We start from the raw sequence: 14,653 nt of genomic DNA, 5'->3' as shown, positions 1-14,653 counted from the left end.
GTCGTCTTATTCCATAGAAAGACACAAGAAGGCCCTTAGATTCAGATTTCAAGAAGGTTGTGTTTTGTTTCTTTAGATTGTGGGCAAGAAGGGATGTGGAGCACTTAATGGTGTTAAATGCATCACCTGTCCTCCTCTCATTTTGAAGTTTAAGACACCCACTCTAAATACCTGGTAGTACAGATCAGTAGTTTGACACTTTGTAAAAGTGTCCTCTTTAGTCTTTTGGATGAATGTCTACTTTCAGTTTAAAAGTTTGAAAGAAAAGTGGGCCCCTTTTCTTTGGCTTACTCTTAGGCTTACTGGCATATGGTACTCACAATAAGGCACTCTGCTTTGTGAGTGTGTGCCCTCATAGAGATGTCTGGTGGACAAGTTCAGCGTGACTGGTAACAAGATATTGGCTGATAGAAACATCACACCCAACCTGGTCTGCAACACATTTCTTCAAAGAGTTGCTCATTTTCTGTGATGCTGTTCTTATGTGTAGTTTGCTAGCATGGAATGCAACACTTTCAGCATGATGTATGTTATACAGTTTGGTGCCCACAATCATGTCTAGGCTGTGATTGAGAGTTGAAGGATGTGCTGCTTCGGTAGGCAGATTAGGCTTGTGAGTTGGCTAATAACTGTAACTGAGGGACTGGGAATTGCATAGGTTTTGAGGTCTGCTTTGTTCCAAACCTAGATAGTAGGAAAGTTTAATGGGTATTTTTTTCCTTCTCATCTTACGTTGCAGTATTTTTGGGAAAATATTTTTAATTGTCACATGTTAACAATACTTGGGACTGTTACTCCATATTAAATATCTGGGGTTCTATTATTGAGTGTAGTCATTACCAGTCAAGAGCTTAGAGCTGAGGCAAAAATTCCATTTAGGCATCTAAAGTCTTAGTGAAAAATAGCACAGGAGCACTTTGAAGCACAGCACAGGAATCCCTCCCCTCCACCAATTTATCTTGCTTATTTGAGTGCCTGAGGAAACTAAAATTATTCATTATACTTATATCCCATTCCTTCAATAGCTCAAGGTAGCGTAGATGGTTCTCTTCCTTTCCATCCCCAATGTATTCCTCTTACAATCCTGTGAGGTAGGTTAGGTGGGCATACAGTGAGCACTGCAACCAGTGAGCTTCCCAACTGAGTAGGAATATGATACTGCATCTCCTAAATACTGGTCACACTCAAATCATTGCACAACACTGGATAATTTACAGATTGCATAAATGTATGCTCGTTACAAAGAGGGTACACAGTTAATGTTATTAATTGAGGGTTTCTATAATAGCAATGCTTAAATATGTGTAAAATCCAAGACAGAAGATGAAATCAATGTTGTATTGACAGTATGGCATTTAATGTCAAAGTGGAACAGCTCTAATAGATTACCTTCTGATGTATATGTAAAAGGAGATATGTTCAGGTTTAATAGAGGAACACAGCTTGAATTGGACACATTTGGCTCCAGTGAGTGGGGGATTAAAAGCATAGTTGAATGTACAGTAGTGTACACTTAGGCAAAACAGCAGCAAACACAACATTCTAAATTGTTTAAGGGAAGATCTTCTAAGAAGAAAAAAAGTTTGACAGGCTCTGAAAGTGGAACTCTTTCATTGAAGTATATACACTGAAATGTTATCTCTAAATATGTTACTTGGCTGTCATTAGTTGTGTATTATTGGAGGTGAAAGTCTTGAGCAGAATAAAAGTGAGGTGTTCAGTTGATCCTCAATTAAAGATTGAATGAGATTCAAGAGGGCCCTTTGTTATTTAGCTGCTGGAAGGGTTAAACTTGTTTTGTAGGTTTGTTGCCGTTTGTATAAAAATAGTAAAGGACTTCTCTTTCCTTCTCTATTTAGTGTATTTTGGGACCTATACTGTGCAGCTCCTGAAAGGCGAGATACTTGTGAACACTCAAGTGAAGCAAAAGCCTTTCATGATTACGTGAGTAACAATTTTTTAATCCCTTTGACAAACTCATATTGTTGTGGCATACCTGTGTGAATGCAGTGGAAAAATAGGATGCTACCACTGCATTCTGACTTGGTTGAATAATATTTGATAAAGTCACAGTTGTGCGAATCTAGCTCAGATACTTATCTTGAGTACTTTAAGGTGGTGCATATTGATCCAGTTACATAGTCATGCATCTTCCTGTGGCACCAGAGGATAAAGAGGGTGAAGGAGATACAGAGATGATATTTATCATGTTGAAATTTCATTTGCAAACTTTCTGACTTAAGTAAATGGCTCTATTTGAATGTTGAATGTTCTTTAGAAAAGGGATGTTCTCTTAAAAGCTTTCTGAAGCTTGTATGTATAAGAATTAATTAAACATTTGCTGTGTAGTGCAAACCTGTGCATGTTTACTTGGGAGTAAGTACTTTTGGGTTCAGTGGGCCTAATTCTAAGGAAAGCAAGCATAGAATTGCAGCCATAGAGCCAGTAATGTTGGCTTTAGAATATTGGCCCAAAGGGTTTTGCTTGTGTGTGCTTCCCATTTCTTTAATTTTTGGTGGTGGTGGTGGTGGTGGTGGTGGAGGAATAAAGTGGCTTCAAAAAGAAAAACATTTTCAAGGTGGCTACGTTTTGCATGGAGACATTGACTTGAATTGCAGGATTGTGCTCCCCCCTTTTGTGAAGCAGTAAATGGTTTACCCCACCCCCTGCATTAATGCTTGGGGCCCTGGGGTTAAATAAGAGGTGCCTATGATACAAGAATCTGGAGTTTGCTTTCTTGTAGAGAACAAAATGTTTTTAGAATAACTATAGCACTACAAGCCCCAAGGAGGATAACGTTAGAAGCTTTTTACACTGACCCTATCCTGTTAGAGGGGACATTGCCCCAAGCTAACTGTGCTGAAGTGTTCTGGATAAACTCTGACGTGTCAACTTCTCTGATGCCTAGACTCTGGGTTACCTGTGATGGCAGAGCACTCAATTCCCAGAAGCATGTCAGTTTTGATACTCTGTAAAAGGAAAGGTTTATTGCCCTTTTTTTCCAGCACACTTCATGGTTGCTGAAAGTAAGTTTGCTAATTAGGATTCCACCCCATTGCTCTACCTGTGCCACATTGACTGCATCAGACTGAGAGCCAGTGTGGCATAGTGGGACTTGGGAGATCTGTGTTCTAATCCTAACTTAGTCTTGAAGCTTGCTGAGTGACGTTTGGTCATTCATTGACTCCTGCCTCTATTTTAACCTACCTCTATTAGGTCATTCACTGATGCCTATTCTAACCAAGAGTATTGTGAGGAAAAAATAGAAGAATTATGTAAGCCATCTTGAGTTTCTTGTAAGAGGAAAAAAAGACAGGATATAAACAAATAAAAATCAAATTGCTATGTCCTTCTGTCTAAGCAGACTGTGGGAGCTGTAAAGAACTGTTTTTGTCCAAAGTAACATTGAATTGAGGCTCAGAAGAATGCAGGGAGAACTTGGGGAATGAAAGTTGGGCAGTGAGTGTGGGGAATGAAAGTTGGGTAGTCACATTAAAAACCTGGAAGGCAACCCTGTTGATGTCAGTTAATGCTGCACCTGATTTTTAAGTCTGTTATGGAAACAAGCCTTCTGGATGCATACTTCTTTGGAATCTGCAGGGCATGCTGTTGACTTCAGCTGCAAAGGAAAGGGTTTGTTGGCAAAGGAAAGAGCTGTATAATTTTTCCTAATGCTGCATGGTTTATCTCTGTGGATATTAACTGGAGTGGCGTGAAGACCTAACAACAGAGAAGTGGCTCCAGGCTTCTTGGTAACCTATAATTGGGAATTGGGGTCCTGGTTTCTGTATTTAGGATCACAGAGACTGGAACTGAAACTCTTGTAACACAAAGGTAGAAGCTCTTGGTAGAAAGTTTGAAGCTGGCTTCCTAGTCTGGCAAAATGTGGGAACATTTACGAAATATGTGGTGTTCTGGATTTATCATGAACATGCTAAATCCTATGTGTTGCTTCTGACTTGGAAGCATGTGCTTTGAAAAGAAAATGTCACATTAAAGCCATTATATCTACTGTTAATTTTATCCCTCCTGATGCTGCAGCCCCAACTGGAATGTAGGATTGTGTTTCTCAGAAAATTGGCAAATGGTTGGGCATTGATCTGATTTTGTCATTTTGGTTTGACTCAATCTGTAAAGAGATCCCACAGTGAACAGGCTTGCAAGTTATTTTTTGGATTTATTGATGCCTGTGCACAAAGAAGTGTATACCGTGACCGCATGCAATAACAGAAAGCATCATGTCTTTTAAAAAAAAGGAAAGAAAAGCGATACTCTAACTCTAGTATCTGGCTTATAGTTTGCAGCTGTGCCCTAGTTTGTACCCTGTGCCCCAATTTACATTCCCCATAGAACTCACTGGTTAGACTGGGGAGTGGCAGGTAGTAATTGGAAATATATTTATTTATTTTGTATATTTATCTTTTATTCAAATACTATCCCACCTGTCAAAAAGAAAAAAGAGGGACTCTGGCCCTGTCCCCTGGTTTGCAAAAAAATGTGAGAGATCAGTTTGACAGTGGCAGAGCAAGTTGCAATGTTTTGTTGGAGGCAGGGTGATTTTCCTTTGCTGCTGGTGCTTGGGTAGAGTGATGCATCTAGAATTGCCTTCCTCGTGGTTCCTTAGTCCCAGGGCAATGGCTGTGAGAGTATCATTTCGGGCAGGGAAGCAAACTCTGTATATGCTTGCTCTCAGGATGATGGCTGGGTCAGGCTGTGACCACGGTGTTTGTCCTGCGAGGGGGAGAGTGCAGCCTCTCTCTGCCCCTTCCGCTCAGTTGCACAAGGACTGGTGGATGGTCGCTGGGGCTGGTGCTGGGGGAGGCGAAGCTCTGTCCTGCCACTGGTGACCCTAGTGTCAGCAGTAGGAAATAGGACCCCCCCCCAACAAGTAGATTCCCCCATACACAAATAGTACTTAATTTTCCTCCACCCAATTGTGAGACTGTCATTCACTTGAGAGGGGTAACAGTGAACCAATATTAGTAACAAACATGCCCAAGTGCAATAGCTTACTTTTTGCTGTAATGATTTGGCCACCATTTTTCTTTTGTCAGAAAATTAAGCAGCTGGGCGAGTTGCAGAGCCCTTTGTGGGGAGAGAGCGCATGTGATCCTTGCTCCTCATTGGCAGCTCTCAGGTGCTGTTGTCACCAGGAAGGCTGAGGAGAGGGAGACTAAAGCTTAGTTGGAACTACCCTCTTTGTGCTTCCCTTGAGCCATGGCAACTACCCCACTTGTGAACGGCTCCATTTGTTCAACAGCCCTGCAAGTCTGTTTCTTGATTATGTTTGAAATAGTATATATGCTTTTCAGTCTCAGTGTTACATGCATGCAGCTTCTGCTGACATCTGCAACACTCAGGTAAATACTTTTCAGGATTAGCAGGTTGATATTTACATGTAGCAACAAATGAGTTGCTAGACAGGCCACGTTTTGTTGTGGGATGTTAAGTTGTAGCTGCTTCTGAGGTAAGTTTGTCCCTTATGAAAAGTGGCTTAATATATTTTTTCATGATGAAAAGAGACCTGTTAGATCCAAAGTGTAAGGTGTGTAGGGATAGCACTGAAATTCAAGATATAGTAATGCTAGACTAGTACCAGCCTTATAATAGTGTCTGAGGATTTGCTGTATTTAGAGAAATTAATCTTTTTTAGCTTGGTAATAATTCTAATAATAGGCATGAGTGCATTAGATGATTCACATAAACTTCTTTAATACATGTTGCTTTAAGCTTACAGCAAATAGACACAATCCTGATTGTGTTTTTTTTTTCATTCTCAGTGTAATACAGTTTCGTAACAGCCCTAAGTACTTTACCTTTTTAGTTTTATTATGAAGACAGATAAGAAGATTTTCTTACTCTCTCCCTCCCTTCTCCTCCTCCATTTCATTGCACTGTTTTTTTGTAAGTTATTGTTGGCTAAAGTAATTGTCTTTAGTTGGTTAATATGTATTGTCATGGCTCTTGCTTTACTCATAGAGGTATCAAGCTCTAAAGGTGGTTTCTCTCTTTCAAAATTAGTAGTTTCCATGCAGGCAACATGTGGTATACTTTCAGTAATGAACTTAGCAAGCAAGTATGTGATATGTGATTGTTGTATATTTTGAGCAGAAGCTTGGTGGCTTTCTCAAAAGCTCAAGAAGGTGGTTCAAAGTTGCAGTGCACACATGCACAAAATGCAGATATTCCTGTCCCATGTAGGAAAATTCAGAATTTGTTTTTCCAGGATAGTTTTACTTAGAGATATTGCACTGTTGGTTTTGTGGCAAATGAAACAGAGGTTAAAAAGACAGTTTCTCATGTATGGGAAAAGTTACAAGAGAATTCACCATGCTGGTTAAAGAACATCAGACTTCTTTGCCTGATCTTCTACATTATTATCCCTGCATGGAACATCTGATACTGAAGTTATACAGAGTGTTGAATACAGAAGGAGGCCTGAACAGTCTTACTGAGCAGTGCTTTGTGATGAGGACAGTTTTTGTTGGCTTGATGTGTAGCCAGAAGATGTTTTCTTCTCTTGGCCTCTCTCTGCTCCCAAGAACCCTAATGGAGCTTTGTAGTAAGTGCCTTGCATATAGCTTAAAAGGCGAGCCTTCTGAACTGCTAATGAATGAATGGTGACTCATTCAGAAAGACTCCCAACCAGACTAGAGGATAGTTGGTTACGTGATTTGGAATGATACAGTATGGAGGTTTTAATGGCAACTCTGGGAGGAATATGTAGGATTGCAAGAATGTGTTAATAGCTACTGCTGTTTACATTCTAAAAAAGATTTTCACTCGCGGGGGGGGGATCTGCAAATCATGATCAGAATGGACAGATGACTAATGTGGTAGATGGTACAAAAATAAATTGCTATTATGTGTTGTCAGAATGATCGGTTAAAAAAAACCCCTTAAGGTTTGGATGGCTATTAGGTTACTTTTGTAGATGTGCACGGTGTGTGACTTAAAGATGCAATTTGCGTGTATGGGTGGATTCCTTTATTCTCTGTACTAGCAGGGACTTTATAGTGAGGGAGATGTTTCACCCTGTGTAATAGGACTGAAAACAAAAATGTCTTAAAACAGAGTGCCTAACTGATTACGTATGAAAAGCAGACATTCTGTGCATGTTGAAAGGCATTTAAAACCTGGCTTCATTTCCTTTCTATGCTTCTTTCCCATTGTTTATGGTTGAGGTGTGGCTACTTGGACGAGTAAGAAGCAAATCTCTTCAGATCAGTAGGCCTGGGGAATACATGCTTCAAAGAATGGGAAACCATGCTTCATTAGCAGCCTGTGTAACAGCACTTGCATGCTGTGTAACTTCCATTTCATTTCCCAATATAACGATATGATAATAGAAGCAGCAGGAGCAACAAGCAATTTCCCCAAAGAACATTTTTAATATTAAAATAACAACAAAAACCATTCCCGTTTCTTGGGTTTTTCGTGTCTTCATCAATTCATAAGAGTTTTGTGAGGACTGACCTGTACTGACTTGGAAAGGAATTCTTGAGATTGGAGTGCTGTGTGCCAAATTCTCTCTAGCAGTAGTATAAAAAGGCACCATATAAATCCTATACCAAAGGGATATATGAATGAATAATCACTGTGCTTGGGGGATCAGACATACTCTTTCACTATAAGCTGAACAGTAAATATCCCAGAAGGAATAAATGTTGGTATTTTCCTGGAAATCACAAAATCTTCTTGTCAAAAAACAGTTATATGTTCTAGCAAGATGATTTGCGGGAGACTAGGGGTTTGTTTGTTTTTTTAAATGGTGGGATAAGGAAAGGGGCCTACGTGTTTTCAGGTTTGTGTCTCACTTCTACTGCTCTTAACATGCCCAGAAATACAACACAGCAAAACTATATTTCTAGACTTTGTGAAAGTACTCTGAGATCATTTCTACATGTCTGGGACCTCAGTCCTGGAGACTTCTGAGTAACCTCTGTTTTACTAGGCTGCTGCTAGCCTGGTGGGAGGAGTGACAGAGGCCATTTCCACTTTACTGGTATCCTTATCGATCACTAGGTGGCTTCTGAGCCAGTTTAGTGAATTTGCACTTTCCGGGGTGGGGCCATTGGATTTGGTGCCTCCATTTAGGGTTGGGATGAAATCAGTTCCTTCAGCATCTGTGGACTTCCTTTGTTTTCAGCCCAGTCCTGCAAAAGGAGCTGAGGCAAAAGAAAATTCACAAATGCTCATGGACCTCTGAGTGTGGCAGCCTTCCCTTTCAGGATTTGTTGTAGCATGCAAAAGAGGGGCATTGTGAGTGGGCACACCAAGCACCACTCCTAAGCAACCAAGCTGCCAGTGATGGGTACAGAAGAGGGGTGCTGTGAGCGGGTGCTCAGGGCACCATTCCTAGTGCCCAAACTTCCGTGTTTGCTGCTGCTGGCAATGGTGGTGAGTGCAGAAGAGAAGCACCGTTAGCACAGGGGGTAGGGGTTCAGTTCCTGGCAAGTACCTGTGAACACTGGGTGTGCTCACCTGGAACTTGAACTCAGTGCTGCTGCAAAGAGGATTGGAGTCCGGGGAGCCAAGCCCAGGGAATCTAATAGATTCCCATTCCAGAGTGGATTCCTGGTTCATCCCTAGTTCCACATCCCTGAGTTTGCTGAGCTTTGTGCAGTGTCTCAGAGTGGCGTCCAAGGATGGAAATCCATGCTCACATCTCCTCCACAGTTGGAACTCTGAGTGTGGCTGTAGAAAAGGTAACCCACTGTGTTCTGCAGTTCCTTGCATGCTGCTCAAGGAACATAGGATTGTGCAGAAAAGTGTGTGTTGGTTGCACAGATTCCCCCCAAAACACATAACCAACTTACTAAACATAACCAAATTCAGAACTGTGTACTCTTATATTTTGGGTTTTGTAGACGTTCATAGAAACACTAAAGTTATTTGTCAAAACATAAGCTCATTTGGAGCTCATGTGCTCATATAAAGTTGTATTTTAAAAAACACTTAATTTCACTGAATGTCATTGTAGAGAATAAAAAACATTTTAAGCTGTGGTGCTTCTCATGTTGTGCTTCAGTGGTTTGAAATTTGCAAAAATATTGAGGGGGGGAGAGAGAGAGAGATCCTAAACGTGTTTCTAATTTCAGCGTTTCTGTGTGTTTCCAAAAGAAAATGTTACATTCTCTCTAGAGGTTTATGGCTGTTGGCACGCTTTCCTTTATCTTGCTTTTAGGCAAAGCTCCTCCGTAAGCGCACTCATATTACATTGTGGCAGTGTTGCCAGACACTCTTGTTGCAGGTTTTATTGTGCATCTTGTGAGCTGGTGAGCTACAAAGGGATTGTACAGCATGACAGGGAATTTCAACCACCGCGTTATCTTGGAATTGGCCGATTGATGATTGCAGTTCAGCGTTTCAACACTGTGAAAGCCAATACAATTTGAGTTAGCTGTGATGACTGCCAGTTTAAATACCGCAGTGAATTTCTGTCAAATAGCTAATACACAGAATGGGGAATTGCAGAAAACTTGATCACTAGAACCAATTTAGTCGATTTTGGCCTCCAGCTACAGAAAATGAACTTAAATCTAGTTGACTGTCGCTACGTACTTTTTGTGGCATTATTCTGTTTGCACAGGGTCCTCTGAGTGTAACTTTGAAAGACAGTACAAAAATTCAAAACTGCTACAACACAGGGTATTTTCACTTAAATGTACTCAAACTTCAAGAAGTAACTGTGCCTTTGGTAATAGTCCTTTGAAAATATTCCCTGAAAAAAACTTGAAAATCATACATCCTATATATGTAAATCTTATTTATTTATTTATTTAAAATGCAGGGTACATTTTGGTCCAGCTGCAAACAAAGTTGCTAGAGAAGTTGGCAGAGAGTGCCAAAGTCTTCCTGCTAGCTTCAGCAAAACAATAATTTCTCTGAACAAATCTAAACTGCTTTCTTTTTTAAAAAATTCTAAGTGTTTTGTGTCAAACAGTTAATTATAATCTAAATAATTCTTTGCTTCACTTATGCGAAAGCAGTGGTTGTGACATAAATATTTTTTCTACATGACTTAACCTTAATTGCTGGGAGAATGCGACAAGAATCCATTTCTTAAAAGTGGTCTTTCTCCATCATGACATGAAGCCAACATGCTTTTTCAGATTCTCAGAAAGTGGCATGTCAGTTCTGGAAATTCCACTCACTGAGAACAAATATCTCTGTGGTAGTTACTTCCTTGATGAAGCATGATTTTACTTGAGGGGCAGGTATCCCGGGGACCTAAAGATGTTTTTGACGATGATTCTTCAGGGCCCCTGAGCATTGGCCATTCTGATTTGGCTTATGGAAACTGTAGGCCAAAACATCTGGAGGGCACCTGGTTGCAGTGCAGCATATCTGAATGATTTTGCATTGTCACTCGTCTAATGTTTCACTAAATAGCTCTTACCAATACTTTCCCATCTCAGAATTTCAGTAGCTTTTCCATTGACTTCATATATAAACTTCTTGTTTTAGAATTAAAAAAAAGAAAAAGAAACCTTGGTGGACAATCAAGGCTTTTGAAATTCTTTATCTTCTTCTTAACATGCAGTTCCAAGTATTGGTGCAGCTTATTCTTGGAAATGCCAGTACTCATTTCTTAGCATTTTTAGCTTTGAAAATGTGATTCTCTCACCAGATAATGATACCACTAGTAGTGGATGGCAGTGTGAAGAGGCAGCAGAAATGTAATAGGTTCCTGGATGATGCTGGTGTTGAATGTTTAAAATGTTGTTTGAAAGAACACTGGAGATCCTCGTTAGGTGCCATTGCTTTGGCTCCAAGTTATGGCAACCTTATGAGTAAAAGCCCTCCAAAATGTTCTGGTCATGGTCATTCCATTCAGCATTCCATTCCATTCCATTCCATTCCTTGGATGTTCAAGGCTGTGGCTTCTTTTATGGAGTCAGTTCATCTCATATTTGGTCTTCCTTTTCATCTTCTGCCTTCACCTTTTCCTAACATGATTGTCTTCTCCAGTGAGTCTTGCTTTCTCATGATTCATCTGAAATATGAAAGCTCCAGTTTTGTCATTTTTTCTTCTAGGGGAAGTTCTGGCTTGGTTTGATCTAGAACCCACTTTTTTGTCTGCATCAGTCTAGGGTATTTGCAAAGCCCTCCTCTGGCACCATGTTTTTGTCACTGTCCAGCTTTTCACACCCATACATTATGATTGGGAATACAATGGTATGGATGATCTTGATGTTGGTCTCCAGTTAAACATCCTTACACGTGATGATCTTTTCTAGTTCCTTCATTGCTGCCCTTCTAAGTCTCAATCTTCTTCACGTTTCTTGGCTGCAGTCTTCCCTTGAATTGATGACTGAACCGAGATATGTGAAATCTTTCACAATTGCATTTCTTCATTATTAACAGTAAAGTTCTGTAATTCATCTGTGGATTTGATTTTTGTTTTCTTAGTAGTGTTTTCTTAATATTCAGCTGCAGTCCTATGTTTTTACTTTCTTCACTTTTATCAGGAGTCACTGTTACTTTTTGCCAGTAGTATGCTCTCATCTGCATATCTTAAAATAGTGATGTTGCTTACTTGTAATTTAATGAAAACTCTCCTAGCAATAACCATGGAAGCATTTCCTAAGCTTCATCCAAGGCTGCCCATGATGTCTTATGGTTTGCTTGTTTTTTAAATAGGGGAATAAACAGCTGCAAGGTTTTTCTTCCCTTTTGTTAACTTCATAATGTGTTAGTGCCTATCATGCTATAAGTTACCACCAGGAGTGCACTGCATTAAGACTGAAGATTTGAACAGGTTGTTATTTTAGTCTTAAAGGCAGAGGGTTGTGAATCCCTTGATCTTGAAGATTCCATGGCTGCAAGTTGATGTTTCTTAAGGTTTTGTTAAACTATATGGGGCTCACCCTTTGGGGAGTGTTATTAGGCTTTCTTGTTCAACTTGAAAGGCACTACTGTCAAATTATGTGTTCTGCCCTTGGGTTCTCTTTTAATTTAAATTAGTGATGCATAACCTTTTCAGCCCCAAGGAGTGTATTGGGTGTTGATGGGCTGTGGGAGGCAGATGCCCATGAGTGCATGTACATACATTCACCTGTCTCTTACACACATCCCCCCGCCATTCACACTGCTTATCTTAATACAATATCTATTGTACTATTTTTTTTAAAACTTCAACTTAAAATCAGTGGGCATTTTGCACGACATTCCTTTGGGGATAACTTTTAGGGCATTCCTCCTCCCTCACATTTACTAACTACTGCCCCCACCCACATCAATATCCACTCACTCCATTCGCACACTCACTCCACCACTCATGGCTGCTTTAACTCATCCTTTCCCTCTGCAACCACTGAAAAAGGAGAAATGGTTTAAGATCATGCTCTGTGGTTCCTACCATAAAAGCTGCATTCCTAGAATGTTCTAGCGAAGTAGGCAAACGCCTTTGAACATGGCTCCCTAGGATACTAGGAAGAACTCATGGAGCCCATTACAGTATTTTCTGTGGCAGCAGATGCTGAGGTTCTGTGGGGCCTCTAGACAGGGATTGGGGGCTAACCCGTGAGGTATACCTTTGTGCTGCAGATTAAATTGAAAAGGTTAAGACATTTTAGAGAGGAGATACTGCAATCTACAATGTCCAGTCTCTGGTTTACTTTTTTGACTTTGCAGTTGGTTTCCTCCCTGGAGAATAATCTCTGTGTTAGAAAAAGTAACCTGTAGGGCAACCCTCATGACCATTTGAAATTACTCACTAATAAGCTTGGAAAGAAAACTGAGCATGAAATAAACAAGCAAGTGAAGGGGGACCTGGTTTTTATTAAATTATTCATAATTAAGGACATTTGATTAAATTAACAGGTGATGGCTTAAAACAAACCAAAGGAAGTATTTGCTGAGCTTGATTATGGCTGCTTTCATTCCATACTGATGCATTTGAATTTAAATAAGGATTGGGCACATTCATGGAGGAACAGAACAGAGCAAGCAACTGGTGTTCTGATAGCTTAGGGATCTGTGCATGCTTTAAACCTGGAGAAAATGGGTAGAAAAGAGCCGACTTAAGCTGGAAACAGCCCTGTAGCTTTCTGCAGGCTTTCTAAAGCATCTGGTGGTGTCTACCAAGCACATATGGACTTTTTGTGTGAACTAATGGGGCAGAAAAGTGCTGGGTAGAATACACTGGTCCTGCTCAGATGATATTTTCCTGATGGGATTGTACCTGGGGAGAGATTGGGAGTGGGCCAGAGTTTTGCATGCTGCTCCCCCAAGCTTCTTCTGTTCACTGCACCACAGGGGAGAAGTAAATGATTGGAACAGGCTTTTTGTACAACAGGGGGAATATTTTGTGAACGAAGACTGACAGTGCATTTCTGTGTTTTTATTTGCAAGTAAGCCTCACTCTGTTTACTGGGACTTACTTGCTAGCAAATCTGTTTGATTGTGGCCTTGGATACCAGACCTTAAAGTATGTGAAAGTATAGATTGAGAGAGAAATATTTTTCAGTGCAAGGTCATAAGTTTCTCTGAGGGTCAGAAGGGAGCTGAGTACAGGGTCTGAGGCTTGCAGTCCTTATCCTCAGTAAAGGATATTTATTTATAAGTTGGGAAAGAAGGGGAGAGAGAGGAGGGAAGTTTCCAAGGACTGGTTTGCTTGTAACAGTAGCCAGTTTTTTGTTTTAAATCTAGGTTATGAGCCAGCAGCTCGTTCGCTGTTCAGTCAGTGTCTGTACAGGTGGGTGCAGCTCAACAAACTATGGTCCTTCTATCCATGGTTTGGTTCCTGTTATGCCAAGAGCACTGGCTTCTCTGTCTTCTACCAAGCCAGAGAAAGAAAAAAGCAATTGGGCAGCGTGCACGTGCTTGTTACCTTGTATGCAACTAGGTGCGCATAAGTGGTGTAGTTGCAGTGCCGACCAGTAATTGTAGGTGAATTGTGGAGAAGCACATGTTCTTTGTGGAACTGAGATCTATTTGGCCTTCTATATAGTGTATTTTTATGGTCTGCCTTATGTACTGTTTAGCTCTTAGACCAAGTCAGTTTGTATTGGTCTGTTCAATGTTGTATGGGTTGTATTATATTTTAATGATATATTTACCTATTGACATTATAGTTATTTGTGACTGCTCCTTAGGGGTTTTTCCTAGTTGTCATGCTTGATGTTAGATATATCATGAGTTGCTTTAGACACAGTCATGTTGAAAAGTGGCTTTAAAATAAAATAACTGTTTGTGTTTTATTTTGGGAAGAGTATTTTTTAGCATCAAGAGCAACTGGACAATAGAGCATACTGTTAGAATTAGGTGTTTGTGCCACTTCTCTATGAATCTCTAAAGCTCTATCATAGGTTGGGGTAATATGGACTGTGAAACTCAGAGCAGTGCAGGTTGTTGAGTTTGATTAATAAATAGACCTGATTCACCTCCAGCAAGTCTGGTATCTGGATGTTTCCTTTCCACTTCCTTTTTATATAGATAATGTGGAAAGTGTGTGTTACAGTCATTGCATCCTCAGTACCTATGCGAAGTAGGTGGTTAATGTTTTACAAATCAGGAAGTATACTTGTGGTGAAGGTTATTTTTAGGGGTTAATATGGTGAGTAGAAAACTAATAGCAAAGAGTGTCTGAGTGCTGTGTGTAAAGTTGGTTGTTTTTATGGTTGGAGGATAACTTGATGGTCTGGGG

General features: G+C 40.3%; 1 protein-coding gene across 6 annotated transcripts in view; it reads left to right on the top strand.

The window, feature by feature from the left end:
- The window catches only part of SSBP3 (single stranded DNA binding protein 3), a 217,085-nt gene that overhangs the window by 1,994 nt on the left and 200,438 nt on the right, over positions 1–14,653 (top strand). For all 6 annotated transcript variants that reach the window (XM_044430020.1, XM_044430021.1, XM_044430019.1 and 3 more), the window contains exon 4: positions 1,860–1,944. In XM_044430020.1, coding sequence (XP_044285955.1) covers positions 1,860–1,944 — 85 coding nt within the window. The remainder of the gene's footprint in view (positions 1–1,859; positions 1,945–14,653) is intronic.

Source organism: Varanus komodoensis, unplaced genomic scaffold (genome assembly GCF_004798865.1).
Source record: "Varanus komodoensis strain SLA01 unplaced genomic scaffold, ASM479886v1 scaffold20_1, whole genome shotgun sequence".
In the NCBI taxonomy this organism is placed as follows: domain Eukaryota; kingdom Metazoa; phylum Chordata; class Lepidosauria; order Squamata; family Varanidae; genus Varanus; species Varanus komodoensis.
The sequence above is the reverse complement of the archived record's forward strand: the minus strand, read 5'-3'. Positions and strand labels throughout refer to the sequence as shown.